At 35.4% G+C, this 27,236-nt stretch overlaps 1 protein-coding gene across 10 annotated transcripts in view; it reads left to right on the forward strand.

Annotated features, from left to right (window-relative positions):
* Window positions 1–27,236, forward strand: part of Msp300 (Muscle-specific protein 300 kDa) — an 88,455-nt gene that overhangs the window by 41,349 nt on the left and 19,870 nt on the right. For 6 of the 10 annotated variants that reach the window (XM_070294563.1, XM_070294557.1, XM_070294560.1 and 3 more), the window contains 9 exons: window positions 1,795–2,605; window positions 2,674–2,832; window positions 2,910–3,272; window positions 3,388–3,498; window positions 6,197–17,524; window positions 18,608–18,718; window positions 18,888–19,193; window positions 19,409–19,543; window positions 21,058–27,221. In XM_070294563.1, the coding sequence (XP_070150664.1) occupies window positions 1,795–2,605; window positions 2,674–2,832; window positions 2,910–3,272; window positions 3,388–3,498; window positions 6,197–17,524; window positions 18,608–18,718; window positions 18,888–19,193; window positions 19,409–19,543; window positions 21,058–27,221 (19,488 nt within the window). The other 4 variants (XM_070294565.1, XM_070294568.1, XM_070294558.1 and 1 more) reach the window with 3 other exon arrangements.

Below are 27,236 nucleotides of genomic sequence, written 5' to 3' on the forward strand. Positions count from 1 at the left end.
TTATTTAAATGTTCCTTTGTTCTAACGTTTTAAATGTCTTTATTTAAATATTAAATTGTTAAAGAGAAATTTTTATGGTACCTATCGATAAAATCACGCAATCCGCGATCGTACTCGAATTTTGCGATCGATGAAATCATTGTGAATTATACGAAACAACGTGAGAACAGATATTATCATTTTGCACTCGACACATAGCGCCGGAAATAGATCATAGTAAATCTTAATAGTTGCTAAATGGAAATTCATTAGTGATAAATTTAATTCGGCTGTTGTAGCACGCAATAGGCAATTTATCAAATTCTTCTCGATTTAGATACGCAATTTTTCTTATTGTGCAAACATAAAGCAATATAAAAAAAAATATTATTGTATAAATTCGAACAAGTTTCTCTCGCATGGAAGGCCGACGTTTTCTCAATATTACACAAATAACCTTGCTAAATAAAATTATTATTATATTTGGCAAGGTTGCATCTGCCGACCGATGATCATATCTCGCATTTAATTTGACGTGATGATGTCATCGTAAGAAAAAGATCTACAAAAAAAAGAGTTGTTTCAAGCTCAACGAGTCAAAAATCAGCAAGAATGCGGTCATTATATAATTTATTATTATAATTATTTATAATTAAATATATATTATATTAAGAGATTATGCTGTATTGATTATGCGCGATTAATCGAAATAAATTAATAATTCAATTTTCATCAAGAGTAGACTACAAAAGAAAACAAGACAAAAATCATAATAAATTTTAAGGATGTAATTTTGCGTCTTTTAACAAACAAGGGTACCTATTGCAATTATTGCAAAATTGATCCTTTTAGCGTTAACTAATCGAAATTCTACGCTTTTCTCGAAAGGACGATGACAGCATATAAGTTCTTGGCATGTGACATCAACACTTGAAATATTCTTTATGTTGACTGTGTCAACCGGTAGTTAATGTGAAGATCATAAACTTACACTATTTCTATGCTATAAAAAAACTTCTCCGTATTTATATTAAAAAAAAATTTTCTAATGAGAAATGAGAAAATTTTTTAGGTGGAGTTTTATGTGGATAGAATTAAAAAAATTTTTTGTATTATGCGTGTAGCATCTTTGAACAGTATCTTCCTCGTAGCGTGCCACAAGTGTGCATAGTTAGCTAAGTTGGTACATACTTTCTTCGTCTACTTTTAGCCAAGGCTACCCCCGACACTGCGACTTCGCCTGGGATCGGGCCAGGCGAAAACACAGCGACACGCATTTCCGATTCTAAATTCGTCTTACCTCGCCGCAAATAATTAAGCTACTGATTCCGTAAAATCTTTTTTACACGAATCTTTAACGTAATATATTTATTTCTCCAATTTGTATTTATTACTACCATGTCGCCGGGATAATACTACAAAGAGTTGCGTACTATATGCAATGTTATTATGAGAAATAAAAATTGTTTCTAGTTAAACATTTTATACTACTCAATTTTTATAAATAATCTATATTATTTATCAAATTATTTATAAAATTGTTTTATATTTAATTAATGGCATTCACATCCAATCTTTTCTATCAGGAGAGATATTATAGGAATTAATATTTTAGAGTTTCAAATATATAATTTTATACATATATATAAACAATAAAACTATCTTAAAATTCTTTCTTTAAACGTCGAATTGTACTTATTTATATTATTATATGCATTTAATGCGCTTATAGAATAAAAATACTTTTAAGAGCTGTTTTTTTAATCTCTGCGAGAGGCCATTCATAAAAAGTCATTGTCTGAATCGTCCTTTCAGACTCGTTGGCTCGCTTCGTGGCAAGTCCAAAAAGGCGAGCGAAGATTTGGAAGCGCTCGAGAACATTGAGCGTGAGATCGAGCGCTTGCGAAAACGATTGAACGAGGCGCGCGAAAGCGCCTCGAGCTTATACATTTACGGCATTGATCAAGACGCAATCGAGGCTGAACTAGGCGACTTGCATTCGCAAGTCGAGGACTTCATCGATACTGAGAAGAAGTTCTCAGGGAGCATTAAGGCGCGGTACCAAGCTAGCCAGCAGCTGGTACCGAGCGACATTACCCAGCATCTAACTGCACTCGAACTCTGTGCCGAGGCGACAGCACAAGCGATGGAGGAAAAACAGAGAGAGCAGAAACGTGCCAGGACCACCAGATCGGACTATTTGGCCGACGTGGACGAGGTGCAGGCATGGATTCAGCAGGCTGAACTCAAAGTACAAAACAGATCGATCGAACCGGCCGTTCTCAGGGAGCATCTCAGACAGATACAAAATGAGCTGGGCACGATTAGCGACAAGCTCGAACGACTGACGAAAAACGGGCAAACTATCATTAAGAACACGAGGGATGACGCTGAGAAAGAGCTGATCAATAGCACAATCAACAATCTCACCGAACAGCTGGCGCAGGTCAAAAGCTGGCTGGAGGAGAAGAAACAAATTGTGGGCGACACCCTAGATGCCTGGCAGAGGTTCCTCACTCTTTACGAGGACGTTAAAGCATGGACGGAGGAAAAGAAACAGTTTCTAGTCGAGCCACTTAAACTCAGCACTCTCGTACAATCCAGACAAAGACTGCACGAATATTCGGTATGTGGTAAATCATCTCTTTAGGATTCACGCGACAGTATTCAGCTGACACTATCCTCATTTTATAGATGGCGGTCAAAAGCTGCAAGCAAGTAAATAAAAATCTTAGCGATATGAGCAGAGAATTAGAAAACATTGGTCAGGTAACTAGCGTAGGCGATCTGCCCGAAAAGTTGGCCGAGGCAGAAGAGGGCAAAGTACAGGTCGAGGGTCAGCTATTGGAAAGGGTTAGTGAATAGATATCAGTTCGATATCTAAAAAATTGCTATTTAAATTAGTTAAACCGAAAGTCCCCGTATTGCAGAATGCATTGCTGCAAGAGGCCAGTGAAGAATGGGAGCAATGCGAGAGGAAGATGAAGGATGCGCGAAATTGGATGGAAAAGGCCAGACAGACACTGGAGTCGCCACAGAACAAGAAGAAATCGTTGCGCGATCAGCATGCGATCCGCGAGAAAATGCTTAGCGACATTGCGATCCAAAAGACGAAAATCACAATCTCGGTAGAGAAGCTCGAGGTACACTTTAGGTCCGGTATCGGCGGTGATAACCAAGTCAGAAACACCGCTGACGATTTGATCGTCGAACTCAACGCTCTTCACGATACCGTCAAAGAACAAACGAGTTCTTTGGAAATCTGTTTAGCACAGATAGATCAATATCAACAGGTTAGAGGAATGGAAAAAATGCCAATCGGCATTTTGGTTTTATTCGGCCACGAATCATTCACAATTATCTATTTCTCTGTATCGCGAGCGAAAGATCGTATGGTTTTCGTTTCAGGAAATTCAACAACTGAGACAATGTATCGTGCAGATGGAGCAACAATTGAGAACAGTACTCAGCCCTACGTACATGACGAACGATCGAGAAAAGGCTTTCCAAGAACAACAGGTAGGCATCTTCTTTCCATTACTTGCACAAGTGCGCTGAAGCAGCAGTTAATTTTGGCATTTAATGATATTTTCGATACCAACTCAAAACCACCACCAAGAAAAAACGCGTTCCTTTATATGACGAACTCTTCGAATTATTGTATCGTGCGCGCTATTGTCGAAGATAATTTTCTTCGTTTTCACGTGCGCGGTTAGGCAAGTTTTTTTTTAATTTAAAAATAGCAATGGAGCACAATCAGAATGCACGGTAACTTTTAACTAACCGTCGATCGAGCCATTAACCATATATGTATAACTAGAACCTAGAACAAGTTTCCGAGTTATTTGCCATTTTATTTTATTATGTCAAAAAGACTGAATGAAACTTATATTTCAGTACAAAATATGCTATTAAGAAATGGCCAATAACTATACATAAACAACTACCAGCGGAAATATCTTCTCGAATGAGACATTTTCATCAAATTATAATCAAATAGTTGTAACTATTGAAATAATTAATTTGTATGAAGATGTTTCCGGCCATATGTATATTGTACCCATCTTTCATTTCACATCTTACATTTTTCTTTTATGTACAAACTTTATTTTTATGCCCTCATGCATTAAAACTTTATAAAGCATTACTAAATAGATCAATAATATTTTATTGAGAACTTCATTTGTTAATTAAATTCTTTATTGCTATTTGTGTTGAATTTTAGATAATTTGCCAGTCCAATACATAATACTAAATTTCTAATTTAAAATTTTTTAAACTATAATACATCATATCTTACTATCACAGATAACTATATCATCTACTAATTATTATTAAATTTGCCTATCCTACGCTTTTTGCAATAAATAATGCGAAAATTGGAAATTGGTTAAAAAATTATTTATTTCTCTCTTCTTTATATGATAATATTTGTCACTTATTAACAAATTGGAAATTGAATCTTAAAAGTTTTCCGTTTTACGTGTTCATCATGGTGGTACACTATTTACGGGGTGCTGGTTGGTATCATGTTCTAACTATTTCGTTTCGTTTTTCTTTCTCGCATTTACGTATACACATAATCTACAATACTTCACAGACGTACGTACCTTAGTTTCTAAAATTAATTAAACTTGTACTATTGTTTTGAAGGAGATTACTTGATTTTGCTTGTTTTCTGTGTTTCTTTTTTCTGGTTTTTATTATTTTATTTATCATGTTTACTTTATCATACACGTATACATCACTACATTTTCACATATGTTCACTCTCACATGTATATATGTGTCTACACATAGGCACGTGCGCGCGCGTGTGTATCAACGTAAATAAGCAATCACGCACACACGCCACTTACGTTTTTAGGATGAAAGACCGTAGTAAAACGCGAAGTATTATCGCACATTCACGTAAAATGTGTCATGCACCGTTCACATATATACATTCCTTATATAATCTTTGGACCTTTATTTGACATGGAAAAGAGTATTTACGAGTCACATGAAAATCAAGTGACCTCCGATATGAAGAAACGTGTCGAGACTATGCAAGACACACAGACAGAATGTCCAAGCCTTCTTTTCTTACGATTTATATTAGATTCTGTTTATTATTATTTTGTTGCTCACATTTTACCAATTACTTCATTTATAAATTTTTCTTTGCTATATTTCCTATTCCTTTACACCTTCGCTACTTCCAACAATTGCCTGTGCTACTTTATCGGTCACTATCACATCCTTTTATTTCATTACCTTTGTCATTATCGTATTTTATCCCTCTTGCGATCATTATCGTCTACGTCGTCTTCGGGACTGCTACCGGGATCGTCATCGCTTTGCTCATTATTCATAATTTCTGATCGTCACTTCTTCCGCTCTATACCTTTCTTCCTTAACATTCCTATTCCTCATTTCCTTTCTCTCGCTCGTTCGACGTGTTATACACTCTCATTTTGCGTTTACGGTTTTATGCGCGATTAGATCTGCCGCGAGAAAATCAAATCCTTGCAAAATAAAATCCAGGCACGTACTGAAAGATCTAAGCTACTCGTGCAACGAGGGACACCAGACATGGAACCCTCGGACCTATGATAATAAAGATCTATTGCCATTGGACCGGTTCTGATTGTCGTTAATTTTAATTATTAATTATACGAAGCAGATCGCTTATCTGATCTTAAATTTTTTAACATCCTTATTTGCTACCGTGTTAATCGAAGAATAACGATGACGATAGCAGCCGCGTATCAAGTTTCATATTTAAAACTTGATCAAAGGCAATATTAACGACAAGGACAAACTAGCGAAAATATAATATGAAATTTTTGTCTTCGTCGTCGGCGTTCCTCGATAAAATTCAAGCGATTATGTTTTTAGTGTCACAACTTTTCTAAGTAAGAGTTTTTATCGATCATTGATTTTTTCTAATAGTTATCGCTCTACAAGATTTTGAACGAGATTATACTAAGTAAGAAAAATAAAAGTCCTGTTTATTGCCAATCGATATTCGAGTACATTCATTCACGAAACCCATTCAGTTGACTTGTGTATCTTGAGAGACTCGATAAAGATTTTTCGATACTCGCTCAAATAAATCTTAGCTTTAAAAATAATGCTGTCCCTATCCCACGATAAATGTAAAAAGAATCCTCGAAATTGACATGGTATATGTATTCTATTGTTGTGCCTCGGCTGACCTTCCGCGACGGATAAAGCAGAGCCTGCAGGAACGGATGGAAGATTGGAAGCAACGCAGCAAAACACTGCTGGATCAGATATACGCGGTAGATCCGTACTACGTATCTTCAAACGAATACCGGTTCATCGGTCAAGCCTCGTATGCCGATATTGCAGCGGGACGTACTAGCCCGAGTTCGAGAAACTGTAGTCCGTACAGACAACAACGAGACGTTACTCCTTCTACTACGGTCACGCAAGTATTACGATCTGCGCTTATACGAGTTCAGAAGTCGACTGTAGAATGTCTTCCATTAAATGAAGCACAAGTGTCAAAAACACAAATTCAGGAAAGTGACCTGGACAAACCAAAAACGCAACCGCAAATTAAAATGCAAGCACAATGCGTGTCGACCGTGGACGATCAAGCTACAATCGAAGTGGAAGAGAATCAACAAGATGTAACCGAAGTTCTTGTTGAATCGCACGTAACTCATCGAGGACGATCGCCTACGCGGAAGATGAACTCGTCTAATGCGAGAGACCCAAGGGCGATGGTAATTCAAGAGGAAGAAGTCGACAGATATAATCATCATCGAGTTAGAATGACTCCCAGGCAAGAAGCACGAGCAGAATCCACAAGAAACACACTGACACCGCGTGAAGAACAAAAAGGACGTTCGCTCAGTCCTATGTGGGTCCCCGGTTCCACTTCTTATGCTGATATTCTTCGCGGAAGTATGCAAATGACGCAAGCTAACACTTCTTTTGCGGAGCCATCCAGACAAGAGATGATTCCTTTATCCGGAGAATCTTCACGATCTTCGCGTGGCCGAACTCAATCTCCTCGCACGGAACAAGTCCCTGCGAGCTTCACCGTAAACGTAGACGAATCTCAAGAAATTACCGAAGCTTCGCAAGTCGCACCAACGCAAGAAACGCAAGTAGAAAATGTACAAATCGCGGAGGCTTACTGTCAATCTCCTGAAATTTCCGCGATGAAAGTAGAAGAGGAAAGCTACACCGAATCCGGACCGAGTAACTGGGCCGACAAAGATTTGGAAAATATGCTGGAACACGTCAAGTCGTATGAGAACGTGCAGAGACAGCCAGTTACCGAGACAGTGCAGTCGACCGAGATGTACGATTACATGGTACCGGAACCGATGCCGAAGTTAATAGGTTTTATCGGGTCTCAACTCAGAACGTATCCGGTGAGTTCGTATGTTTATTCATCTTCCGGTCATCAGCAAGTGCAACAACTCGATACTACAAACTTGAATCCTTATAGTAACAGCTCTTTGACTTACGCGCCAGAACACTATGTTGTGCAAACTTCGTATCTTTCAACACCGGATATTTATCAACAAACTCCGATGCAGCAACAATGTTCCGTTAACGACACGAGAAACGAGATTCCGATGTTGGTAGAAAAACCTACTGAAGTACCAGTAACTAGACAAGATATTCTTCAAGACACAATTATAACTGAATCTATTGATATGTCTAACCAGGAAGAGCCTGTAAATGCTTCGGAAATTTCTACCAAACCAGAAGAAAAAGATACGTTAGCTTTGAATGATATCGAATCCAAAGCGCAAATCTTTTCTTACGCACAGATACTCTCACAGGGACTCAGCCCACGCATTACTTCAACACATATCATCAATAAATCGCCGACCGAGGATCAACAGAATAAGGAGCAATCCTCTCTATCGTTCCGTGAATTATCGCCGTTGCAGGAACCGAAGTGTGAGCAAGATTCGATTCCGAAATCCAAGCAATTTCAACAATCTAAAAAGAACGACTGGGACTTGATAAAAAAACGGGAGATCAAAAAGAGGCAATCGAGTGATAAAACTGAACAAATAGATGAGAAAAAATCTCGAAAGCTTGTTGATAAGCTTGTTGAGAAACAGAAAAAGGAAAAATTAAACCCGTCGAAACAATTGGAAACGCGAGACGAATATAATATCATCAGTGATAGTTCAGAAAAGAATAAAAGAGAAGAAAAACCAGTGCAACGAGAGAAACAAATAACTGATTCTAAAGATATGAATCTGCTGCAAGAAAAGAAACGTAAGCAGAAGAAGAAAAAGGTAGATAAATCTGTAGGAGACGAAATTGACAAAGCTCTCAAAGAAATCGAGGATATGGATAAAGTAAAATCTCAGAGAGAAAAGTTTAAAGAGCAAATTGAAGAACAAAACAAATCTCAAAATTCTGCTAACGAAACGCTAGGAAAATCTAAAGATGATGTTGACAAAAAACGGAGGAAATTCGGCGAAACATCCATTAAATCAAGAAAGTCTAAAGAAATAACGAAAATAAAAGAAAACACACCGCTCGAACAAGCTACATTGCAAAATAAGATCAATGCGAGAGATCAATGTATTTTGAAAGATAACGCGGATAAAGAGAATACAAAAGATGTGAAAACTTTAAGTTCTAACGGCGAAGAGAAAGTCCAGAAAGATATTTCCAACGAAATGTTAAAAGATCAGTCTCAAATCGATATTCATATATCTGATAATTCTGACAAATGCGATATTAAAACAAAACATAAAAATAAAATAGACAAAAATACAAAAAACAAAGAACAAAGCGAAAAATCTTTAGAGAATAAAGTCCAAAAGCAATCCGATGCTCTAAGTGATAAGAAAAATGATAAAATGAATATTGTCGATGAAAGCAATATAATAGGAACTATGAAATTATCAGTTGCTCTCAATATCGAGTTGGAAAACGAGAAATCGAATACGGTAAAGATTGAAAGCACAAAAAAACAGAAAGGTGCTTCAAAAAAAGAGAAAAATAAAACGAAGTCAAAGAAATCAGAACTGGATACAGAGAGTAATGATAAAAACCGAGAAAAACTTGAAAATGATACTAAAGAAATAATCGATGATAAAAGTCTGGAATCTATTGAACCAATGATTGATATCGAAAAGAAAGATTCTAAATTAAAGGCACTTGATATCGTGGAAATTATTGATAAAGTAAATAGCAACGCGAAAGGTAAGACTAATTCTAAAAAGAAAGACAAAGCTTCTAAAAGCAAAATAAAATCTGAGGTTGCAATCGATCATACACTATCAGTAAATCCGATAAGCAAGGTTCTAGATGAAACTAAAATAAATTTGAATAATACAGAAATCGAGAAATCAAAAAATCAAGAAATTGATGCTCCAAAATCAGAACAGATAATCGAAGCTAAAATTGCAGAGATAACAGAAATAATTGATAATCTTACAATTCAATCAAAAGAAATCGAATTGCCACTTAATACAGCTCCGCAAACACAGGATATAATACAAACTAATATTACATGTAAAAATGATGAAACATATTATGATCGAAATAAAGCTGAAGAATTGACAGAGGATAAAAAATTAGAACATTATCATGCAAATACTGAATTAGGAGCAGAAAACCTTATGAGAAAAAAGTCAGAGACAGCAGATACGATGGATGAGAAAAAAGCTATTAATAATCATATTAAAGTGATTGAAAAAACTGAGAAACGCGAAACAGAGAAATATCAGATAAAAACGGGGAAACAGAAGAAATCGCAAAAAACGAAATTTAATACTCAAGATAAAAATAAAATAAGCAAAGATGATATTAAAACACCACAGCTTATTGAAAGCGAAAATAAATCTGTCGGAGAAAAAGACGAACTTAATTCCGAATTAAAACCTTCAAGTGCATCTACGACAGAAAATTTTGCCCAATCTATAGAAAAAACAAATGTGACTAAACATGTATTAGTACCCGATAACAGTTGTCTTATTCAATCAAAAACGGATGCCGAAATAAATTTTAATTTGAAAATAGACGAAAGAGAAAATGCAACGCCTTGCCAAGTTAATAAACGCGAGCCATCTCTTTCTAAGAGTAAGAAAAAGAACAAGTCGAAGGGCAAAACTGTCATTCAATCTACTACATCAACACCTAATATAAAATCTACAGAAAAATCTGAATTGACAGATGTGGATCAGATTGCAGTAAGTGCAATCGTCAAACCAGTTATATCAATAAAGGAAGATGTACATAACAAAACTATGGAGTTTATCAAAGATACTGAAAAACCAGAAGTAGTCTCTACTTTGATTACAGAAGTTATAAAAGAGATTTCGGAACCAGCAATTTGTCCTAAACAAAAAAAATTAGGCAAAAATCCATCTTTGCCTACAAAAATTGATAATGTTGAGACCGAAGAAACGCAAGAACTATTAAAAAACACTGAAGCTGAGTTCGATTCTAAAGTTTCGAGCGATTCGGTCGACGAGGCTAAAATACATGAGCAACACAAGGAAAATATACATAATTTAGAATCCGAACAATTGCCATCAACAGGAAAGGCTTTGATCATAGAGAAAACGATTATTACCGTAACCACTACCAGCACGAGTATTCCAGGATCGATAAAAATCACACCTGCCGATGTCAAGTCCGTTAAGTCGATGGAGATTTTAGAAAATATACCCCTACCCAAAATCGTTGGTTCAAAAGTTACCGAATTAATCACTTTGCGTCCTGAAACCGTAGAGGCTAGTCTCACCACTACTTACGCTAGGGTACCAAACGATATTCCCATTTGTAGTTGTCCGGAACAATTAGATCAGACAATGAATTTCCAAACAATAGGTTTAATTTCCGCGAGTTCCACCGAGAACATAATGACGTCCGATGAATCAGCTCCGTTCGATAGCATGCAAGATAGGAAGGTTTGCCCGGGTATTTCAGAAAAATTCCATGACGCGCCGATGATTGCACTTGAAGATAAAAAAGGAGAATTTGTTGCTTATTTAGATGATAACATAGAAAGACAGGAAAGATCAATTTTATTAAATGAATTCACAATTGAACAGAAAGATATCCGTCAATCAGATATAAAAATTTGTGAAGAACGCGAGACAGATAATATGAAAAAAGAAGAGACATTCTCCGGTGATATTATTTCACAAAATAATAGTATTATAAAAAGTCAAGATATTAATAATTCTGTCAAAACAGATAATATTACGGTAATTACTAAAATTAATCAAGACGTAACATGTATTCCAAATATGAAAAACAAAGAATTAGAAGAAAATGAAGTAGAAGAAAATAAAGTCAATGTTGAAACTCAGAGTAACCAAGAAAAAGTAGTAGATGAACAAGCAGAGATTGAGGCGAAATGTGAAAATCTCACCATTAGTAAAATAAAAAGCAAGAATATACCTGAAAATGTAAAGACAAAGAAGCAAATAATACCGGATTATTTCTTAGATGTTATTAAACCTTATGCCATGGATCGTCATGCTTATAATAATGCAGAAAGTAATTTTTATCGCTATTTTAAAATAGTTAAAATAATAAAAGAGGTTCAACCACCCGCTGCTGTAATTCCGATAAAATCAGAAAGTATAGAAAGAATTATACAAGAATCAGTAATGAAACCTAAATCTGAGAACCGAAAAATATCTGAAATTGATTCGAGAAGACATGCTTTTATCACAGAGACATCAAAATATCCGATTAGCAGTTTTTATAAAATTGAATCACAATGGATTAAAGATAAATCCATCTCTGAAAAATCTATATCTGTATCAACTGATAACTCCGATTTAAGAAATTCTGCAGTAGAAAAAATTGAACAAACTATTGAAAAGAAAATACCAATAGATGCAGTGTCACCCGAAGAAATTCGTCAACCAAATATAACATTAGTTAACACAACTGCTAATACTATATCATTCACTGATATAACAGAAAATTTAAACAGTACTAGCATCGATTCAGCATCACAAGAAATTAGCAAAATTACAAAATTAAATGCATCACCTGTTGAAAAAATCAGTGATAATCGATTGGTAAATGCTGAAGCAATAACAGACACAAATATACAAATAGAAGAAGCTGTTACGAAAGATAATATTAAAACCGAACATGAATTATTAGAAATTGAAACAATACCAATAGTGGTATCATCTATAAACCTGAAATCTGATGATGCTTGGATTGATCTTCTTGAGGAGGGAATAATACTTGATGACGATTTTGACGTTCCAGAAACACAAACAGTAACTGATGTCACTCTCGATGATCAAATTAAAAAGACAGAAGAAGAGATTGAGAAGGAAAAACCAATTATTGAAAAACGAGAAAAAGAGATCGAGAAAGAAGCAAAAATTGAAAAATTAGAAGAAAATATTGAAAAGAAAGAAATAATGATTGAAAAACAGGGAGAAAAGATTGAAAAAGAAACAATAATTGAAGAACGAGAAGAAATAATTCAGAAGGAAAAAGTACAAATTGAAACCTTATTAGATAATGCAAGTCAGATAGAAACCGCTGTTAAAGATGAATATCATATTGCCATAGAAGATATCCAGAATAATGTTTTGTATACGGAAAGCAAGAAGCAAAACGAGAAAATGAAAAACCAATCAAAGAGAAAAAAGGAATTAAAGCATATTAAAGATACAAAAGCTAAAGATTATGCAAAGATTAAAGATGGATCTAAGAAACAAAACGACGTCGAAATTAAAATAGATACTACTGACAGCGATTTATCACCAGCACAAAGTAATCTAGAAAAACATGAAACGTTGAAGAAAATAACTGAATCTAATATAGAAAAATCTTTAACAGCGGATGAACAACAGTTTGAATCATCCAAAGATAATGCAAAATTGAAAGATTTAAGCAAATCTATAGTAAAGCAAAAAGCGCATGATACTATCGACGAATCACACAAAAAATTATTCGAAGAACATAAATCAAAATCTAGTAAAAAATCTAAGAAGCAAGTGGAAAAGTCTGTAATTATATTCAAAGAGAAATCAGCAACATCAGAACACCAAGATAACACGAAGGAAAATTGCAATAACGTACTTTCTACAACGATGGAAATTGAATCGAATGTAGTTGAAGCATCATCGATTGTACAAAAACAACAAGAATCAACAGAGAATAATATGCCTAAATATGACAGCTCATTAAATTCGAATGTCAAATCGTGGGCAACCATCGTTGGTACCACAGAAACAACTGTTTTGGAAGGCGATTCTTTAAATACTCAAACATCCACTATTAGTTGTCAAGATGCAATAGATAGTGCTAAGAATATTGTAGAACAACCACAAGCATCAGACGTGCATAATTTGTGCGAAATTTCATCAAAACAAGACATGCACTTCTCTCCATTAGAAAATCAAACAAATAAAGATGTTAGTGAGGAATTAAAAGCAACAACGACGGATGAAATTATCAAACCGATCACGGAAAAATCTGTTGAATCAAGGAAACAGCTTAAAGAAGGTAACAAATCTTATGCGCAAGTCGCAGCCTCTTCTCGACGAACTCCTCCCCAGACTTCTCAAGAAGAAATATGTGCTAATCTTAACACACATATAATTGAACCTATTCTGTTAAAGCCTGATGATAAAACGAACAATGCAAAAATATCCATTTCCGACGAGATGTATGAAAATTTAAATACAGAAAAATTATTAGAGCAAGATAAACAAGTTGATAAAATAATGGTGCATCAATCTCCTGACCAACAAACGGGTATAGTAAAGCCTATCTCCCAAAACGAATCAATCCCTTGGGTAGAAGAAATAGAGAAAGAAGCATCTCTTTCGTCTACCTGTGTTAATCCTACTAATTTAAAAGATGACAAAACATGTACGAAATTAGAAACAAATACATGGGCTGCAATAGTTGCCAAAAAATTCATTGAATTGCCAGAAGTTAATAGCGTTTCTAGTCTCGAGCAAAATCTTCATAAGGAACAGATTGCAGAACAACGGCCTTCGGTCCAAATTTATGTAGAGGAGATCCTCGAACAAAAACCAATAGAGAATTTAATTCAAGTAGACGAACAAGGTTTCATGGAATTTGTTAATCGAAAAGAATTGCGCTCCAGACGTTCTAGATCGCGTTCTCGAAGTGCTAGACGAAATGACGGACACTCGGTTGTAGAAATTTCAGATTCAGACAAAAAGATTAAAACGTCAAATGTAGAATCTGAAAATGTTAAAACCAAGAAGAAGACTGAAGATAAGAATAAGAAGCTTACACAAAAACATGATAATGAACAAAAAATAATCGATGTGGAGAGCGATGAATTGGCAAATATTATTAAAAAAGATGTTGTGCAAGAACTCGCTAAACCATCTGAAAAGATGAATGCATCTAAAAATAAAAATATAGTTAAGCAGCAAAAAGATTTGCATAAGCGTAAGAAAGAAAGTGAGAAACTACTTGCTGAAAATCAAGATCAAAATGCTGAGAGTACAACTATTCAAGAAGTAAAGCCTGTACAGGACAAAACATTTGAAGACAGAAGAAGTAAGTCAGAGAAGAACAAGTCTAGCAAGGATCAAATAAAACAACACGCTCAAGTTAATGTGCAAAAAGAATTAACGCATATCAAAAAACCAAAAGAAGAACAGAAATTAGTAGATGAGATGGAAATATCTAATAAGTTTCAAGATACAAATGCGCAAGAGAATGAATGTAAAAATGTAAAAGTATTTTCAATTATAGAGCAAAGCAGTACTACGAAATCTAAGAAAAAATCGAAAAATAAAAAAGTAAAAGTCACTACTGAACAGTTGATTGAAAATGTATGCGTCTCCGACATAAGCAAGGAAGCGATTATAGCTGAAGATTTGGAAGAGAAAAAAAAATTATTAACGGAGCCAAAATTAGATGACGAAATAAAAATAAAACTTGAGGAAGCTGTCACTACAGATATAACATATAATAAAGCAACGAATTTGAATGAAGAAATTCCAGCAGAGGAGACTAACAAACAAGAAAATATTGAGCAACGGGCTATGACTTGTAACAAAACTACAGAACAAGAAAACATTGAACAGAATATGACAGTTGGCGAACCAAAGAATACAAAGATGTGTGAACAATCATACATAAAACAAGAGGAGGAAAAAATAATGGAACAGAAAGAAATTTCTAAACTTACAAGAGCTGAGAAACGAAAAGAAAGAAAAAAAGCAAGAGCTTTATTGCAAAATGAACCAAGTGAAAGAAAAGAATTTGATACGGAAGAAGATGTAACCCAAAACAAATCTATTGATTCACTTGGCAAAACAAACATTATTGACGATGTTAAAGTCGAAAAAACGGATGAAATAACCGAAGAAGTTGCAAATATTGCACTATTAAAAGATAGAATGGATGTTGCATCTGTAAAGAAAAATGATGAATCGATAACTGAAATACAAACTGCACAAATAGAAACAATTGAGAAATCTTTAGAGAAATCCGAAATTGTAATCGAAGATAAAGCATTACTTTCACAAGTAAATCCCATAAAAGATAAAGAGAAACACAAAAATAAAGCTAAAGTAAAAAAAGAGAAACGGCTAAATAAAACCAAGTCTCAAGATTTTATGAAGACACCTACGGCTGACTCTACGGAGACTGAAACTTCATTTACTGCAGAAAAGATTGAGATTATAAATGTCTCTAAGGATGTAATATCAAATATTGCACAGATCAAGAAAGAAGATGTCAAAAGTCAAAAATTAGACAATGAACCAACTAAAATTTTACAATTTTGGAAAGATACAATTGATAAGAACGATTCCCCTGTTACATCGAAAACAACCGAACAAGAAAATATTAAGAAATCTGAATTACTTACATCATCTATAGAAACAGAAAATCCATCCGAAAAAAGAGATGAACATGAATACAAATCTTTGAAAAAGTTTGATGCTAAACTCGAAGATGAACAAGAGTTTCAGGAACAAGAAGATTTGTCAAAATGTGCGAAACAAGATATTACTGATATAATAGATGAAAATGTATCAACTACAAGCAAAATGATTGATGTAACTGGAAAAGAGACAGACTTGAAAACAGAATCAAGTTGCGATTATTCAAAAGAAGAGAAGAAAAATGTTTCAATCGAGACGAAACTTGAAGAAAACTTTGAAACATCTAATGAACAAACAAAAGATGAAATCAAGTATGAACAGGAAATATATGAAAAACAAATAAAATTATTAAAAAATAATAATATTGCAGAACCAACAGTAGACTCAGAAAAAATTCCGGAGAATGAACAAATTGATCAAAATATTGATCAAAAAGAGAAGCTCGTTAAACCCGAGGAAGCCGAATCCGGCGGTAGCATCACTTTGACAATGGTTGATATAGAACAAACCGAATTGCCTCAAATAAAAACACTCGATCCTAAATCAGATGACATTTCAGAATTGTACGATATCACGGTTAACAATGATGTCACAAAAGTACAATCAATACCAGATAATATTGAAATAAATAAATCTGATGAAAAAATAGGTGGATCCAGTCAGATTAATGATATTTACATACCGGTAGAGTTTTCGAACGACTTGATAAATGTCGCCATAAAGCATTCATTACCGCTCAATGAATTATCTTCAGTTGTGCAACGCTCCTTTGAAGATGAGGATAAATTGAAACGCGTCGTAAGCATCGAACAAGAGAACTTCGATGTTTCGGTCGAACCGGTGAAATCCAAAGTACAATTCTATATAGCGGATGAGATTTTAGTTTTGAATCCTGACCGAAAAAAGAATATTTCATCGGTGTCTCTTATGCAGGAACAACCAACATCCAAATTATGTAATTCACGATATCTCTCAAATGACCATGGTTTTTGGCTTGACAAACGATCCTATCACGAAGCCGAGCGCGATCACTTCGAGGACTTAGCTTTTCACATGAAAAAAAGACTTTTGCGCGGTAGCGAACGCGATTCCGACGATCGTCATCGTCCTAGAGATCATGACGACGATCACGACGGCGATAATTCGGGCGGTAGATCGCGGGACACTTGCGGAGATTCGCGTTTCTTTTTCGGCGCACCCCAAACGGAGCGTATGATAGCCGACCTGCCCGGTGGCATATGTAGTTGGAGAGATTATAGCACTTATCTATCGAGTGAGAGCGAGCGAACGCCGGATCATAGCTTGTCACTTGACGTAATTAACAATCAAGCGATCGATTCAGACTTATCGTTGCCAAATGATATCCCATTATCGTCTTTTGATCTCCCTTTAACGTCTCCCTTCTTCAACGATCCACGGACCGAGGCGCATACAAAGTCTCTCGTAAACCCTTCCGAAGTAGATCCGAAGGAGTATCCCGCCATCTCTTTTTCAAATAATGTCCAAAATCCCGATCATCCTAGCACTTGCATCCAATCGTCGACCCTCGCCCATCTTCGTCCACGATCCAAACTGCATTTAGGTAAAGAGACGAGGCAAGAATCTATGCAGCGATGCAGTTCGGATGAGGAAGTGGAGAAAAAAACGGTCGAAGACGAGATTGAAAAAAGGATACGCAGGATCCAGGTGCGATCACCGTCATGGCCAGTGTTCGGTCTTCTAGTCGAGTTTGAACCAAGTCCCTTGTCATATGTATATATACATGTATATGTATATATACTCGTTGCCTTATCATTAATTTTTTGTTCCCTCTCTTTCTGTCTCTTATTCTGTAATGATTACGTTTTCTTTTTGCTGTTCGATACTGAATCCAATATATGTAATTTTCGTGTGTGGTGATCCATCAATATAGCGCGCATGTATGTGTGTGTTTATATGTATATATTGTTATTCTCTTCCTGTTATTGCTATATTATTGTTATTTTAACTTTCCTCTAATCCCACATAGCAAGATATAATTATAATTAATTTTCTTCATCAATAGACAGAGCAAATTAAAATTAATTAATAAAATATTCTTGCCGTTTGCATGAAATAGTAATAATTTCATCATCTTTCTATAATATGTTATCTACATTATATTTGCATGCTTATTCCGTTCTTACATAAATAATATTATTTGCAATAGTGTCTCTTCTCACATTACGTACACTTCAACATGCCAACCTTTTTATCATTATATTATTGTTATAGCTTGTAATATTAAAAGTTCAAAGTATTCAAGATATAATACAATATATAAGTAAATAATAAACTATATATGATAAAGAATTATTAACAGTTAATAAGGAATAAAAATTAATACACAATTTTTAATTCTTTTAACTTTTGGTTGCTGGCAACTTTACGTGATAGATCTTTGCATTCGGATTGGTTAGCAAAATATTCACTGACATCTTGCATGAAGATTTTTATCGTTCCGTACGTAGCAACAAAAATGTTTATGCGGATTTTTATCACAATAGACGTTGAAGAAGTTGTTCTCATCTTGATATGCCTTTATTATTAAATGTGTTTTATATTGTGCCATTTTATAACCTCATGCCATTACAAAACCTTCTTTTACAGGTTCTTAAAGTTTTTGATGCTAATGAAATTAATACGCAGTGTGAAAATATTGATTGGACTCCGTCGTGTGCACAGCATAATTGAAATAGTAACAAATTTCATAATCGGCGATGAAATTATTAATAAGCATTTATGTTTTAGGATACTGTTGAAGAAGGCCTCGGTTCTCTGCAAATAAGACTTTCGACTTTCGAAGAAACAATGGGTCATTTGCCTGTAGACAGCATAGAATCTATGCTATCATCTCTTACGGTAAAAATGATTGATTTTGAATAAATTGAAAGAAGAGAAAAATATGAAAAAGACTTTTGTTAAATTTATATTGTTATTCGTGCGAATTATATTTATTGTACTGAAAAATACATTAGAAAACAAATATTCTGTTTGTAAAATCGAAAGAAATTCTCTCTGTCTACTTTAGACCATGTTGACGGAGCTTCGCACCTACGACGAAGAGGTTGCACAACTTCAAAGGCGATTACGCGAGATTCCTGCCGATATTGAGTCTCAAAGACTTTTAGCAGCTTTGACGGAAATTCACACGCGTATTATCTCCCTTCTCGATCAAGCGGAGCAAGGCCGGGCAGCTCTCGAACAGGCGCGAGAGGATCGAGAAAGACGCAGCCAAGAGATTCATACCTACAAATTATTCCTCGAAGAAACAGATACTTGGCTAAGAAACATCATATCGAAAATAGACGAACAACATTCATTTAATACTAACAAGGTCTGTTGGATCATGTTATTCGTCGATATAATTAATTATAATAGTTTTAGTCAAACGTATATTTAACATTCTTATTTTTTACGTTAATGATTAGTAATTATATATTAGATCTCTCAATGTTTAATATCGAGACTTAATTTCTTCAAATGATTATATGATACATTATTTCATCGTACGCGAAATAATACCGATATCTCGTCTGTCGCAATCGGCAGATTTTACAGGAAGAATTAAGGAGTCGCGCACATCGAGTCTCAGAACTCGAGTCATTACCAGAAGTGAGCGCGTTGGCGATAGAGCTGAAGAAAGCCCTCGTAAACACAATTAATCAGCTCTCACAAAAGCAGCAGGTATTCAACGTTTTCCAAAGTTTGGGGGCTTTCGCAAACATCACTCTTTTTGGTGCCTCGGTCGCTTAAAATAATATTACAAAGGATTCGGGAAAATAAATTCTGGCTTGAAAAGCTTCGCGACATATGGAACAAAATATAAAAGGCTTGCAAATTGCGGTTATTACAAAGTTGGTGGCTTCGTAATGGTAAATCAAAAACTGTAAATGTCAGAGAGAAAATTATGAGCCATTAATTAATAGCTGCACGTAAAATAAAAAGAATTTTTGGATGTGAAAATCATAAATCTGCATTGAAATTTTCTGCCTCTTACTTGAATAAGAGTCTGAAATATATGCTTTAAATTTGGATAGTCATAAGAAACATTGTGTAATGTTTAATCATTATTATGCGCGCTAAATTCTTTGTAATAAACAACGCATTGGTTCGATATATGGTACAGGCATTCTAGTCATCGAGCTTAATAGAACAATTAATTTTGCACGGCTTACGGACACATAAATAATTCATTTATATAGAAAGCATTATTCTGAGTATATATTTTTTCTTTTTTTCTTTATTATTGTCGCGCTGCAAACAGACACATGCGCTTCTCATCACGCATATTTCATTATAGATATCACGCATCGTACATTATTTCTTATTGTTAATTTATTGTACATTATTTGTATCATGATTGTTATGTATTTTTCTGTTCATCTTAAGGTGATGGATGTAGTATAGGCATTGCATGTAATTAGTAAAAGGAATGTTAATATATTGCTGTAATATTTCATGTAAATTAAAGAATTCTTATTAATATCCCCCTTCCTCTTTACTTTCCATTGTCAATCATTATAGTTATGTGTCATACTCAGCGATGTGAATAATTAACGAGAATATTATCATAAATATAATGATCTCTGTGTAAAATATATATAATGTTTTGACCGTTAAGATTCGATAAACGCGTGTGTGATTTATCTCGGAAATATACAATTATACAATTCCGTACAAAATAATGCAACAAAATCGATTAATGCTATTCCAAGTCTTTGACTATTGTACATATATTTATTCACACATACTATCTATTACTATTAAATATATAAATGCACAAATTGTTTCCTGAAAAATGATTTATTAAATAAACATAAAAAAATTTATTGTATTACCAAAAGGAAACACGTTATATTGTTGTAAGAAGAATTATTTTGTTGACACGTATAACCAATTAAATAAATAAAATTTACAAACTTTAGATAAATATGTGATATCCAGTTTGTTTCTATTCTGATTCGTTTAACAAAGGAAATTTTTCATTGCATATATATATATATGTACAAAATTAATATTCTGTTTATTTTTCATTAATAAAATAATTGGTGACAATAAAGCAATGAAGCATTTGTTATCAAAATATAACAGTACAAGTATGCACGCACACGCGCGCACACATACATGTAATAATTATTCAAGATATAATACTGTAAATATAGCACCACATTTTTTCAAGACAATTATTATCCTCGTAGGAAATCTGTGATGAGCAAGCTCAAGCTGATGATGAATCGACAGAGACAGACAATGCTACTCTGGATGAAGCACCCTCAATTAATTCTTCCTTGGAAGGCGGTCCGCCCTCTTTGGCTGATGTTTCCTTACAAACTGGTCAAAGTTTATTAATCGACGATGTTGCAGAAAAAAAAGCCCAATTTACAAAACAAACATCTACAACGCAAATTCCATCGTCGACTACATGTCATTCTCTTACGACGCAGACGACGCAAGTTTTACTACCGAACGAAACTGCTCAAACGCAGGAGGCTATAAAAATCCTAAAAACCACGAAAGGCGATCATGACGTAATCGAGATAGCGACCAAATATTTGCCACCTAATTCTAATCAAGAGCTAATACAAGAGCAATCTAGCGCTTTGTCTAGTGAAGACATCGTTGTCGACATGAAATATCAAGATGCGAAAAAAACCGACAGCGCGACAAGCGAACTAAACATTGTCCATGTTGCACCACAATCTTTCGAGACGGTTTTAGTCGAACCGGACGACATTATTACCGAGGTAGTTGTCGATGCCGACGGCACCAAAAGAATTATAGTAAGAAAGTTACGACGAACAACTACGGTTAGTAAACAAACTACGCAGCAGCATATGTCCACGCTATCGACGACACTTGGAGACACGCCACTGATGATGCAAGCTTTCTCAGAAGCTGCGATGAGAGATCAGCAAATCACCGTGACTAAAACGAGACCAGATGGTACCATAGAGACTATAACGAAACAGATTTACGGCGGTAAAGTCACCACAGGCGCTGGCGAAGGTATCAATGTGGAGGAGTATGAAACTGAACCTAGGTACACGCACATGGTGACGCAGGGTCAGATAGGAGATATTAGTTGCCAACCAGTTGAAGAAGAAATACTGATGGAGGGTGGTGAATATCAAACGAGGACTTCGAGCGTTCACGCCGTGGTGCAGCAAGTCACTAAACGAGTTATCAAAAAGACGCGCAAAATCATTCGGAAAGTTACTATTATAAATGGTAAGGAAACCACCACCGAAGAAGTGATCGAAGAGCCTGAAGAGATAGAAATAAACGAGCAAGATATACCGTACATCAGTATTAATGTGGTTAAAAACGAAGATCAAAAAATTATAGTTCCTGCGGAAAAAGCAATCGAAATACAACAGCAGAAAGCGATGAGATCACAGATATCAATAGAGCATACTCCCGATAGTTTGATGCAAGGGCCATTTTTTGGGCCATTTGCTAAGGATATAATGAATCGAGAACAAATAAAAGAAAAAATTACAGAGAAGCCGATGATGACCGCGGAAAAAAACGATGACATCATAGAAATTAATACATCGAATATTGTAGATGAAAGCATGTCGAAAGAACCCTTCATGATAGATTCAAAGATAAAGTTAGCAGATTCCGAGCAAACTGCGATGCAAGAAACGCTCTCTTCTTTGGGAGAACATGTATCACAATTAGAACAATTAGAAAATTTAATTAATGTTCCAGATGATGAAAGCGTTTCTGTTTTACAACGCGATGAAAATATAGTGCCAAAAGAAATGGAAACACAAACGATGAAAGAACATGAATACGAACATTTCCCCACTGAGGTAATTGGCATAAATACACTCCCTATTGATAATGAAGCATTCATCGATGCTGAACGATCTGCCGTTTTGCAGACTCCTGTCGGAGATGTCTATGTTACAGAAGTAGTACAACCGGAATCTTTAAAATCGCCATTAGAGCCGACCGTAACAGATGACGAATCGGTGGTTACCAAGACTATTTGTAAGTCTGACAATGCACCAATAAAAATCGAAACACTCAATATCGAGTTAGAAAACGGCACGGTAGAAGTAGAAATGCACCATGATGTTAGCAGCACTGTAGAAGCTGGTACAAATGTCGATATATCAAATATCATTCTGTTAGAGGAAGAAGACGAAAAGGAAGGAATATCAAAGAAAGACGGATCGTTTGAATCATCCAAGAGTAAAGAAGAAGATGTAACCTTAACATCGCTTCAACAATCAGAGCCACAAAATGAATCGATCATTCTACCATGTGAATTAGATATTATTAAATCCAACGAAGAAAGAACTGCTTCAAGATTAAAAGATATTGAAACATCACTTAAAGAACGAGAAATATCAGAATTATTTATAGAAGAGGAAGAAGATAATTTAAGGGATGAAGCACTCAAGCCCGAGTACAAACCAGTGTTCCATAAGGTTGAGATAGCCTTGTCTGTGAGTAAAGAAGATGAGGAAATAGAACCATTGGTCTCTATCAAATCTCAGGCAGAACAATCCGAAATTGCCCCGTATAGTATCGTTAAGGAGGATGTAGACATTAGTCTTCCGACGGATAAAAAAACGACAGGAGTAATACACGATAAGATCGTGCAAACCAGCGCTTTTCTTACAGCTGAAAAAGAAACAGAAACCTTACAAGAGACGGCAAACAAAATAGTCGATGTTAACATCGAATCTTCGGAGCAAAGCAAATCAGATACGACAAGTCATAAAAGTAGAAAAAAGAAACGCCACAAGGATAAGACAGAGTGTTCAGAAAAACTTGTAGAAGCAGAATCTAGTACTTCCATTGCTACATCGATTGCTGAATCTATGGAGATTAATGTCCCATCATCTGATTCATCTAAACATGCTAGTGAACAGCCGCAACCAGATGTTACGGAGATTATCAAATCTAACATTGAATCGTCTTTAAGCTTAGATGACGGTATTGTGGCCGAAGAAAATGGATATCAATCGGATGATATTGATGTAGTGTCGATTACACCGGAAGATGAGAACGGCGCAAAAAGAAAGAGAAAAAAGAAGAAAAAGCAAAAGATTCGATTAATTCAAGATGAGGATCTAACTGAAATGCCCAAAACTAGCAGCGATGATGCGACATTTACAGATGATAGCGTTTATTTAGAGATTTCTAAATCTGAAAAAGTAGAAGATCATATAAAAGAAAACAATGCAATAAAAGAAGATAATAAAGTAATGGAAAAAAATAGTTTAGAAGATATAATGCAGCAAGAGGATCAGGCAAAAGAAACTAAAGCCGAAGTGACACTACAAAATGAGAATATTATTGAATGCAAAGCTGTATTAGATGACGCAAACACTCAAACAATTATAGAAACATGCGATATTTCAACTTCATTTACTCCAAAGATAGTCGAAGAGAGCTCGACGTTTATACAAACATCTCCTGAACCGTTACCTTTAACTTTGGAAGAAGAGAGTCAAACAGATAAAACTGAAGAGATTGACATTGAGACACAAACAATTTTAGAATCAGGACTTGATTTTATTACGGAAAATATCGTGGAAGAAATTCCGGAAGTGGAAGATCTAGGTATACAGACTATGATACCTGAAGCCACGCCAATGGAGGAGTTTGCTATTCAAACTAGTCCAATCAAGGATATTCCTCTCATTAAAACGGAAATGGAAGATTCTCAAGCACAAACAACTGAAGTTGATGTTCTTTCCACGGAAATGCAGACTTTGCCTGTTGAAGTAGCTTTAATGATGACAAATGAAACTCAGACAATAATAAATACCGCGATGGAAGTCGAGCAACAAACTACTCCACCACCAATAGCAGAGAAAGTTATTCTGCAGGAAAGTGGTATTCAAACATTACCTCCTAAAGGACCCGAATGTTTGGAAAAAGATGTACAAACAAATGTCTTGGCTAGTCCGAAGCAACCGAACGTTTTGCATACAGATACTCAAACAATCGCAATACCTGAAGCGCCTACTGAAACAATTGAGACACAAACAACACCTGAAGAGAGCCCTCGAAAGACGGATCTGCAAGAAACCGAAATGCAAATAAAAACAATTAAAGAGGCTACAATGCAAACCAGTCCAGCTATTGTCAGTCCAGAACCTGTACAAGTATACGAAGAATCTATCCAAACCAGCATCGAGGAAATGAAGCAAACTACCGAGGAAGAATCACAGACTAGTTCTCCAGAGAAAATTCAGACTTTCGATAGTTCGATGCAAATAGAAACAGAAGATCTGATACCACAAATCGAAAAAAGTATACAAAATATTCCTGATATGTGTGAAATTAGCGCACAAACATCACTAGACAAAGAGAGCCAGCTGGCCGAGATGACGTCAATATCTCAACAAACAACATTAATTTCAACTCATACAGTTGAAACATGTACGGAAGATTCTAAAATAGAAGCAGCTAAAAAAGAAGATGCACAAAAAACGCCTATTTTAGTGGAAGCGGACGTCTTAAAAGAAACGACGAAGAAAGAGGGAATAATATTTACAGAAATAATAGAAATTCCAGCAGCACCTGATGTACAAGTACGAAAAATAGAAGAGGTAAGAGAAATGGAAGTTGCGAGTGACAAATTAATATCAGAGATTTCCACAACGATTCCAGCAAATATCGAACAGAGAAAAGCATATGTCGAGAAAGAAATAAACCATCAATTTTCTGAAATACCTATGGTAAAAGATAATTTAAAATCATCAGATAGCGTAAAAACAGAAGAATCTACGATATCATCTTCGATATCAGAAAGAAACATTACTCCGGATACATCATTCGAAATTCATGTTCATGCGAGCATAGACTTGTCTGCCAGTGACACACTCGATACTGCTACATCTGATAGCAAAGAAACGCCTAATAATTCGCAAGATACAACAGTTACTGAGGATCCCAATAATGACGCGGATGTTGCAGAGCACAATAGCAAGGCGATTAAACGGCAAAGAAGGAAGAGGAAGCACAACAAAACAATGGAAATCAATCTATCTAACAAGGATAAGTCAGAGTTCGAATCTATATTTGGACAGCCAACGAAGTCCCAAGATATTACCTTGAAATTGTCTTACTGTGACGTAGCCAAGAAAAATGTCAGCAGGCGAACATCTTTAGTGGAAAATAATGACGTTGTGGATGACGTAGTATATGAATATTCTTCTCAAATGATACCTCATATTGAATCAGATCAAATGAAATCGGAGGATATTGCATCGAGAAGTATAACAGAAAGCACGAATCGACATGAAGAAGACATTCAAGACATACCAGACATACCAGATATCTCAACTATCTTGAAAACATCGGATCAATTTACGATTGATTCAGATCGCCACATTCCAGAAACAACAGCTATATCTGAAATGGTAGCAGTACAAATGCCATTTTTATCTGACAGACCGATGATAGAACCATTACTGATGTCGTCGGATCAAGAGAAATCGTCCGCAATTATATCTACGCAGTCGTCTTCTGAACCGATGGATATCACTGAAGAGCCGCTATCACCCATAGAAATTGAGCAATCTATTCTTAGTAAAGAAATCACTGAATTGTTTCAAGCAGAGACTCCGACATATGCCGAAGTGGCATCCGAATCGCATAAAAAACTTGCACCAGCCTTGCCTAGCACCGAAATATACGAAAAACAAGAGATGAATTTGTGGCAAGAATCTATTACCGAAGGATCATCTCTCAACACTTTGTCTACAGGTTCTCTTCTAGAAAGATCTTTAGAATATGACATCAAACCGCAATATCAGAGAATGCCACAAGCGATGCAAGCTGCGAAAATAATAACTGATCGAGTAAAAAATCTACAGAATACCAATGAGTCGAGTTACCTAGGTAACATTTTGCACATAGCACATCTCGAAGAAGTCACAACGGAGAAACTCGTGGAAGAACGTTCGTCAGATATTCGCAAAGATCTGGCACAACTAAAAAATGCTATTCAAGAGGACGATGTGGTAATGGTTGAAGAAGCTTTTATTACTATCGTCGAAACAATCTCAACTTGGCTGGAGACTATCGAATATCGAGTTTTTCTAACCAGAGAATGTCCGACTGGGCCTTCTCACGAGGATGCTAAAACGTTTATCGAATTGAAAGACGAGATGGATCATGTCAAGGAAAATATTTGCGAGTTTGATAACATTTGGAAACAATTAGAGCCAAACTATCCGGAACAAGAACGGGAAAGATTACGAAAATGTATAGACGCTGTTCAGCATCAGATGAAAATCATCGAGCATATTACAACTGATGAAGAAAAACATGCTAGCAGACAACTTGCAAAATGGGACGAATTTTTAAATGGCGTAAATAATATATACAGGTAAGACATCGCACA

Source organism: Polyergus mexicanus, unplaced genomic scaffold (assembly GCF_030449975.1).
Source record: "Polyergus mexicanus isolate NDT 795.1 unplaced genomic scaffold, iyPolMexi1.0 SCAF_4, whole genome shotgun sequence".
Taxonomy (NCBI): Eukaryota; Metazoa; Arthropoda; class Insecta; order Hymenoptera; family Formicidae; genus Polyergus; species Polyergus mexicanus.